This window comes from Chaetura pelagica, unplaced genomic scaffold (assembly GCF_000747805.2).
Source record: "Chaetura pelagica isolate M959 unplaced genomic scaffold, ChaPel_1.0 scaffold614, whole genome shotgun sequence".
Taxonomy (NCBI): Eukaryota; Metazoa; Chordata; class Aves; order Apodiformes; family Apodidae; genus Chaetura; species Chaetura pelagica.
This window is the reverse complement of record NW_009953087.1, coordinates 397,067-406,319: the sequence shown is the minus strand read 5'-3', so window position 1 is coordinate 406,319 and position 9,253 is coordinate 397,067. Positions and strand designations below refer to the sequence as shown.

The following is a 9,253-nucleotide window of genomic DNA, read 5'->3' as shown; positions in this document are numbered from 1 at the left end:
CGTGACTTCACAGGGGCCCTGCCCCCCCATTGTGAGGTCACAGCTCTGATGTCACAGAGGGCGCTGCCACAGGGCAGGGGCAGGGAGAGGCCCCACAGCCCCTTGGCCAGCGCTTTGCGTTTGGCACGAGACAGTCCTGAAAACAGGTTTTTAGGGAGTCACAAAATCACTGAGCCTGGAAGACACCTCTGGAGACCCCTCTGCTCAAGCCAGGTCCCCTGGAGATGGCTGCCCAGGACCATGTCTAGACAGCTTTGCTCCCTTTTTGCACTTACACACACTGGCAAGATGCCCCTTTCAGGTGTGTGTGCTGAACAGTTTGCTGTGCTGGTGCTATGTGATGCTTTTGCAGTTTTGTATGACCTGGGGAACCAGTGCTAACACCTACTGATATCGACTTAATAATTAAATTAGAAAAACATGAAATAAGATGTGAGTTGTAACTTCAAACATCCCACATGCAGATGTTTTAACCCTGCAATCTGGGTAAGAAGATGGGTTTACAGGATGTCTTCAACAGACATGAAGTCTGAAGTGCCACCTTTTGTGAAGAATTCACTCTCAGTTTTGGCTGTCTTATTGTAAGCCCAAAAAAAGCAAACTGGTCTATTCCTTGATTTTCTCATAAAAATTCTGATTAAGCTGCTAAATGCTCAAGTAAGAGCCAATCCCTGATTTATATGCTAATTGCTATTACAACAAAGAGACTTGAGCCATTTGAGAGTCCTACCTTCCAACACATGAATTGAAATTTTTGTTTGAGGTCAAGATACTACTTTTTGGATCTCTGTCTGTGACCATGCTCAGAGACACTGCCCTTCCCAAGGGATTCTCCAAAAGGAAAGAAGCTGCAAATGACAGTGAAGGAAACTGAGGCCAAGTAGTGTGAAGTGTTCCTAGGATTTCTTTCCTGACCTCCATTTCTTATGTCAGTCCTGTTAGGCAAGATTGCCTGGAAATGTTGAAGTGATGCAAGCTTGGCAAAACCCCACATGCCTTGGCAAACAACCCCTACTGTTGCTGTTTGAGGTCTCAAACATCCCCTTTCCAGGCACAAGTATTCCATTAATTAATTGAAGAGATTTAAATACACAATCGGACTGTGATGAAAGGAGAAAGTCCACAGGAGAATCCAGGGGTGGGTACAGCTTGAACATGGAGCCCAGGTAATTCAGTTCTTCAGGGCAACTGCTGCTATGGTTTAACTCCTTGCTGGTACAGATGGGCTCAGAAGTGTTCTCAAAGCTTTAATGTGCAAAATAGTTAATGTAAAGCAATGTTAAAACTGGCAGACGAACACTTCTTTCTCTGGCTGAACAGCTGCTGCACTGCTGCTGCTCCGGGTCCTGCCTCTTCTCACACTTCTTGCTCCCGACGGTCTGCCATGACCCGCCTGGGTGTCCTGCGGGCTTTGTGGCTCTCAGTCCCAAAGAGGGCACCAAAGAACATTGCATCTGAGCAGTCCCTGGGCCTGTTCACCCTAGCCAACAACTTCACTGGTGTTTTAGCAGAAAAGGTAATAATTGTGAGGGACACAGGAGTGTTCCAAGCACAGGCTCAGGGGCTTGAAAGGAAGAGATGAACTAAACCCTGAATTGCTAGAGCCTGCAGGTAGCAAGTCTTTCTTAAATAACAGGCAACCAGTGTGGTAAGGAGCCTTTGAGGGCCCAGAGTTTATCCCAGGAAACATGATTATTTTAAGAAGAAATAAAGGGGAGGTGGTGTTCTGGAATCAATAGTGGAATGGGACACACAGGCATAAAGTTATACATCACCTTTTAGATGGGAGTGAAAGCTGGATCCTGGTATTATCACCTCACTTTCTCATTTTCAGCACTTCACAGTGTTAAACCCAGTCTGTTCTGTCCCTGGCAGTGGATTTATGTGTGATTTGTGTCAAATACTGTAATATTTTGTTTCCTGAGGTGGTGGTATTCTGTGGTGAGCTATGATATAAAAATTAATTGTTACCACAACTCTCTCATGAAGTACTACTTTTGCTGTCTAACAAGGGTCAGTGTATGATGTAACGTCCTTGGTGTGGTAATGTGCTTTACTACCACAGCTGAAAGCTGGTGGGAGGTCCTATTACGTTACAAATCCTGTGGGGTCTACAATAAGCACAGTGTGTATTAAAATTTTCTTCATAAGTTACTAGATACAGAGACACTAAATGTAGGAAGTTGATTAACACCTTAGACAATCTGTTGAACACCTTAGACAATCAACTAATACTGTTTCAGTAATAGCTGTTTTGTAAGTTATTATCTATGTCATTTTAGTGATCTATTTTTCTTTGTAGTATAAGCCCCTGTATTTAGCTCTAAGCTCTTTACTGATACTGTTGTGATATAAGAAAGAAATGACAGCTATCTATAGAGAATATTTCAAATGCTGAGGGCCAGCAACTGAAGGCAAAATCTAATTCTTTTGGATATGAACAGAATTCTGTCATCCCTAAGTTTTCTTCAGAATAATTGATATCGAAGGCTGGAACACCTTTGTGTAGGTATTAAAATCGCTGAATGCCTATGTGGAAAAAATGTTATTTTTTTCTTATCAAATGTCATCTAAATTCCACTTGTACCGTAGTATTGTGCTTCTAGTTAGCAAGTCTCTGCATTTCACTTTAAATCAAATAAAAATAAATTCTTTGGCCTGTAATGTACAACAATGAAGGAAACAGAGTTGCTTCCATGAATATTTGATTTGATATAAGAAGGGAACCAATTTCAATAATGTATTTAACCTGGGGCTGGTGCTTTGGGAAGCTTTCTCTGCTGTCACAGGGATCCTGCAAACCTCTTATTCAAAACCAAACCAAACCAGATAAATTTTCCCTGCTCTTGTTAGCAAGGTTGCTTTGCTATATGTGAGAACAAAAAGAGAACAGCACACCAGCGAGGTGTAACCACTTGCTTTTTCTGCTGCAAGACACTGATGGAACTGCCTGAGACCTGGTGACGTGATTGCAAAACACATTGCTGCTGTTAGGTTTTGAAGTCTCTACAGAAAACACTCTATTGCCTTTCTGTAGCAGCATGTTTCTCCTTGATGCTGGAGAACTTGCCCCTGCAAGGCTGAGTGACTGTGATGATCCATGAGGGACTGCAGACACACAGACAGCAGCCTGGCACAGGGGCTGGACCCATACCTGCTGCTGTGGTGCTGGTGCAGCTCCATGGCTCTTTCCCGTCTTTGTGCCAGCAGAAGCTGGTGACAACTCCAGCCTGACATTAGCACTCTTTGAACATAAAATGATGTTGTGACACTGTGGAAATGGTGAAGCTACTTAACATTCAGGCTGCCATCCCACACTTCTTCCCTACCCACAGAAACACTTGAGAGCAAGCCTCGGTTTTAACACATACTATGTGGCATGGACTTAGTGTTCAGCTGTACAGACAATTAAGTTGATGTTTAAGCAGGATGGGTATATTTGATCTCTAAAGTCAAAGACCTGCTTGTGCAAACAAACTGTAGGGAGTGAGGAGAAGGTCGAGGGGCAGGCAGCTCTTCTAGCCCATTCAGTTTGTCAGCAATAGGGTAGTTATATTACTTCCTCAGATGCAGACTTCTTACGCTCTCCTGAACTCTGTTACTATGACATCTACAGTTTCCTGTTGGAAGCTATAGCATGGCAAAGCCTGATCAAACTGTCTCTGCATCTAGATGTGACTGACATAATTATTCCAGGCATTTGTGCGTCTTGAAGCTCTGCTGGTCACAAGTGGTTAGTATTATAGTGTGCACATTATACCAACTCCCTGTCATCCCTTTACTGTTTATGCAGGCAGATCTTATCATAGTATCTCCACACACTCACCCTCTTCCCCAGCACACACCTGGGTCTATGGCTGTGATACTTCCTCTCACTTTGTGTTTTGGTACTTTATTATTGCAGGGCTGCTTTTAAAATGCTTAGAAGTGCAGAGTAGCTTCCCCTGCATGTTAGTTTCATAGACTTCACATTGTCTGCTGCTGAAGTTGTTAAAATAAATGTGTTATGAAAGTCATTCTCCTGAGCTGTAGGATTAAAGGAAATGGTTTCTTCATCGAATAATGCATTTTTGCACATCTCAATACCATTTGCGTAAGGACATCAAACATCATATAGTGGACAACAGGCATGACACCAATGAAAGATTTGCCCTTACCGAGTGCTGTGCTTTGTTGGGGGTGGGTGATACCGAGATTCAGGAGATCACTACAGTAATTCTGTGATAAAATCACAAACATATTGGTCTAGCTGGCACACAAACCCTCATCTTCTATCTCTGTGGCTAATTCCTAACCTCTTTCACACTGCTGCTCAATAAGTAACTAAAGGTGCCACACAAAGTGGGAGGACTCCCAGCAAGAAGAGAAAAGTCAAACAGCCCGTGGAAGAGCCCTGCCTCAAAACCAGAAAAGTATGCAGAGGTGTGAGGAAGCAGGTCACTGAGTACAGGTCCCTTGTTGGTAGGAAGAAGGGAGACCTTGCTTCTCTCCTTTTCTGCTCACCCTTAAGCTTAATGCCGTTTCCTCTGCTTTTGTTGCACAGGCTGCAAAATCAAATGTTTTGGTTTGGCTGGAATGAAAACTTTTTACTCCAAAGTTGGATTTTTCAGGTTTCCACTTGACTGGTAAGAATAAATGTTCAAATGAATAATGAAAACTTTGGACTGGCTACCAAGTAAAGGACAGGCAGTCGCAGTGCCTTTTCAGCAGTTCAGCTCCTCACAATCCCTCCTCCCCTGAACTCTGTTGCAGAGTTGCTCTCCAGCCTGCGGTGGCCACCTCTCCCCACTCATCTTCCTTATAGTCCTAGTCTGTGGAAATGTGCTAGCATCAGTTGCCATATCACAACATCTCTGCTTCTCTTGTGCTGAGATGGTTCTCTGTTTCTCAGTATGCCGCACTATTAGCCTCAACTCACTTTCAGGTTTCATTTTTCCTCCTAGAAAGGTGTATTGCTGGACCTCCTTGCAATGAGCTCTGGGAGCAAAATCAGTGATATAGGTAAGGTAGCCACCTAATTCACTCCTTCCTACCTCTGTAAGAATCAAGGGTGAAGCAGATGTGTACCAAAGTGAGGGATTACATTTTTACTTTGTGATATTATATTGTATTGTATTGTGATTGTTTTGTGGTCACTATTTGTTTTGTGATTTGCTCTTTTCTTTTGGTCTCATTTCCTAACACCAGCAGTTGTCCCACCTTTTCTTTTTCTGGCACACTAAATATTATTCTCATTTTTCTGGGAAAAACACAAAACAAAACTAAATTAAACTGGGAGCACCCGAAGAAACATAACCATGTACTTCATGGGGATTTCACTTCCCTCCCTCCTTCTCCTCCCTTCTCCCCTTCCCCCATTTTGTTTTGTCATTCTAGCTTCTTCCTTTCCCAACATGTACCATTTGTTATAACCCTCCCATATGTCACCAAACTATGCCTTCAAACTTTTTGGTTCTGAGGGTGGTAATATCCAGAACTGAGTAATCACGGGATGATTTCAGGGGCTGGTTATGCAACTATTAAATTTCTGGCACACATGATGCAGAGAAAGCACTGAAATCCTCACATGAACTAAGACTCAAAATAAAAAACCCCTACGTTTAAAAGAAAATAGACATCTGTGTCTTTTAAAAACGTAGTGGAAAATATGTTTGTTTAGGACCTGACTTTAGTTTTGTGCCTGGCTCCAGCGGTGTTATGTAAAACAAGCAGATCCTTTTTTCTTCTCCGGTTACTATGTCATCCTTTTCTTTGTTTAGACATTTTGAACTGGAACTGAACTATAATAATCTGAAGATCTTGACATAAAGAAAAATGTAAGCCTCATAGGATATTATTAAAAATATCACAGAGCCTGAAAAATTTCTGGATTCACTCTCCCTTTCCTCTTTTCCTCTCTTTTATTTCCTTACGTCCCAGAGACAGACTGACAAACTGACATTTTTTAAGCCATGCAGAGGATTAATTTCAATGGCAGATGCATGGCTAATCCCATGCAATGCTTTCAGATCTCAAACCCCACTTCTTAGTAACTGGCTGGAAAAGACTGCAGAGTTAATCTGGGAGCTAATGCATGTGTCTGCTCAGCATTCATTTCTGGGCACTGTGTACTGGTGTCCCAGGAAGGCCTGGGTTCTATTAGACATGGGGCTCCCACAGGTCTGGCCTGACAGCTTCACAGCACCCCTTTGCAAAGCCTTTTGGCTGTGGATGGAGAAAGGCCCTGTGTCTGGGCTCCCCGGCTTTGGGGCTGGGGTGGTACGAAGTCAATGCGCATGCATTGGTGCAGTCATGCTCTGTGGACAAAACTACAGTTGCTTTTAAAGGAGGGTCCATTTGGGACCCATTGGGTCTCCAGGGAGCTCCATTTTTTCCAACCATTCTGCACTGGGCTGCTTGCCCACCACATGCTGCAGCAAGTCTCCTCAAGCAGCCCATATCCCCCCTCAGCTCATGGCCACAATTTTGACAGCAATGCCTTTAACTGGCATATGTGGGTCCCAATGTAACCTGCTCCCTCCCCAAGTCACTGTGTCTGTCAGAGCTTAGGAAGACCCTGAGTTCCCATCCTCTAAAAATGAGCCTTTGCTGTATTTTCCTGGAAGGATGTTTGTTGGCTGGTGGGGAGTGCTGATGTCAAGAGAAGGGCTCTGATTCCTTGCTTAGCTATATGCCCTGGCATGGGTCTTTAAAGCTGCAAGGGAAAGTCGCTGTTAGTAGCAAAGCAGCAGGAGGGCAGTCTTGCAGTTAAATAGGATCTTATGTTGCCTGTTTTCTAGTATGACATTTAATTGTCACTAATAATGCCATGGATCATAATTAAGCCTCTTGTAGTAAGGTTTCTCTCTGCTAAAGAAAAGGAACAAATTGTATTAGCCATGGGGATGTTACAACATGCACAAATCTTGCCTGGTCTTGGCTGGTTAGCAGGTGACAAGGAGCCAAATGGTGATCCTGGCTCCAGGGAAGGAGAGCTGAGGGTCCTCGCAGGCCAGTTGGGGTCACCTTCTGGTGACCTAGTGGGATGCACAAGGCCATCAGACAGAGCACAGGCAGCAGAGGAACGGGGGAAAACCTGTTGTTTGTTTCCTAACCAGATTCCAGTGCTCGGTCAGTTTGTAAAAGCTAAGTGTCCTTGAGGTTCCCATCCTCTAATCCAGCTGTGTTTGAATTCTACCAGAAGGCTGAAAGTTACTGCAGGAGAGGGATTATTCACAGGAAGAAACAGCTGGATCTCCCTTAGGACTTATTTCCTCAGGACCCAGGCTTCAAATACGCAGTTTTTAGCACCTGCACGTTTTTCAGATTGAAGGAAGCAGCTATAAAGCTGTGATGAGACGAGTCCAGTAGATAACCTCAGCAACGTGACTCCCTGTGAACTGAAACACCAGCCACCTTAGAGATCACACTCGGGTGTGGAAGCTATCCCATGTATTTTTTTAACATGTTTTCACCACTGAGGCATCCCAAGTGATGCATGTTGCAGTGCAAGGACAAGGTCAGCCTTAATCACTTATTCTTCTTTTAATCTTTTTAAGGTTTTTTTTTTGTTGATTTTTTCCCCTGAAGACTTTTTTTCAGCTGTATGGATGTATGAGAGACATTCATCTTCCCTCACATGCCCAGCTGATAGGAGTTTTTGCATGGACAGAGCACAAGATACATAAGGTCTACAGCCAGACTTGCACAAAAATATATTATCTGAGGAATAGATAACTTGCAGATAGCTTTTATCCCTTTAAAATATGATTAAGAAAGGCAAATGATTGCATAAGTGATTCCCAAATTGCATGACAAAAGCCCCTGTATTATCTTGGAATGTTTTTTTCCTGATAGTTTCAGATTTTAATTAGGGAGACAGAAGGGCATTCACCAAAGATGTCTTTATTTATTTCAGACTTAATTATGCTAACCTAGAAAGAGGAATGGACAATCATTCAGCAGCTACTCTTCAGCTTGTTCTTCAGCTGGCAACAGATAACCACACTGCAGTGCATTATTTAGGATACAGGGATTCAGAATTATCTACTCAGGCTTTCCCTATGGTATTTTTTTTCTTTACAGAGAGATTCTACCTCAGAGTTTGGAAGAGGCATGTAATCACTCACTTCGAGACAAGAAATTGTTTTAAGAGAACAAATACTGGTTGCCATGGTTTCTCAGAGGCAGAAACTCGAAGGTCATTCCCTGAAATCTCTTCACAACTGGACCCAGCAGTGAGGATACTCCCTGACCTTGTCAAGTAACTCTCCCTTGCCTGCAGATATGGTCCTCCCATCTCTACTGGTATGCAGCTGCTTGGTTAAGCCACAATAACACCGATAAGAACATCATGTGAAAAACCTGCAATGTGTCTGAAAACAAATAAAGTCAAGCCTGGATTTACAAACCCATGGATTTTCCTGTTCGGCTGTTTTCTGTCTCTTCTGCATGTCTACTGGAAAACTTGACCTCTCTGTTGTGCTTGCTGACTGGGGAGCTGCCGGTGCAACTGCAGAATTCCACCTGAAGAAATTGCCAGAATAGCATGGAAGGGCTGCCACATGGACAAGCAAATGGAAAAAGCATCAGAGATAGCACCATGCACTTGCAGTTATGTTAGGAAAAAAAAGTCAAAACCTGCACTTAATGGGTTTCTCTTCTGGGTCTGAAGTACAAGAAAAAATAAGTTTCTTACTGTCCCTGAGATACATGGCATTATTGCTGCTCCTGAATGCCTCAGTACTAACCTATGTACTAGTGACCGTAAAAAAAAATTCCTCAAACACACATGCAAAATCCAGCTCTCTGACCCTTCACCATCCCACCTGTGGAGAACAGCCCATCTTGTCCCCCTCACATAGGACTAAATTATTATGCCTTTTAAGCTAGCAGAGGCGCCTTTTGCTGATTACTTAAGGACAGACAAGAGTAGGCCTCTCTGTTCTGCTGATAAATCCAAAGACAAGAAAAGGAATACAAAGGTTGTGATACAAAGGCAGCAAAATAGACAAAAGGTTATGGACTGCTTCTAAGAGTTACTGCCCTGGCTCTGGAACCATGAATGCTAATAGGCTCTGGGCGTTATCAATATGTTAAGAAGAAGAATGCATTGCGGCCTAACTTAAACAGTGACACTAAATTAAACAGGTGTCCCCGGAATAGGAAGGGCGACAACTCTTGCTGGTCCCATACAGCCCACTCTGGATGCCACCTACAAAGGACCTGCCTGCCACTCCAGGAGGCTGCTAGCCTGCTGAGCAGCCGCTGCTGC

General features: G+C 43.4%; 1 protein-coding gene across 1 annotated transcript in view; it reads left to right on the top strand.

Moving 5' to 3' along the window:
• The first annotated feature begins 1,384 nt into the window (after nucleotides 1-1,384).
• The window catches only part of VLDLR (very low density lipoprotein receptor), a 123,853-nt gene continuing 115,984 nt past the window's right edge, over nucleotides 1,385-9,253 (top strand). The window contains 2 exon segments of the mRNA XM_009996995.1: nucleotides 1,385-1,516; nucleotides 4,944-5,001. Of these exon segments, the coding sequence (XP_009995297.1) occupies nucleotides 1,385-1,516; nucleotides 4,944-5,001 (190 nt within the window).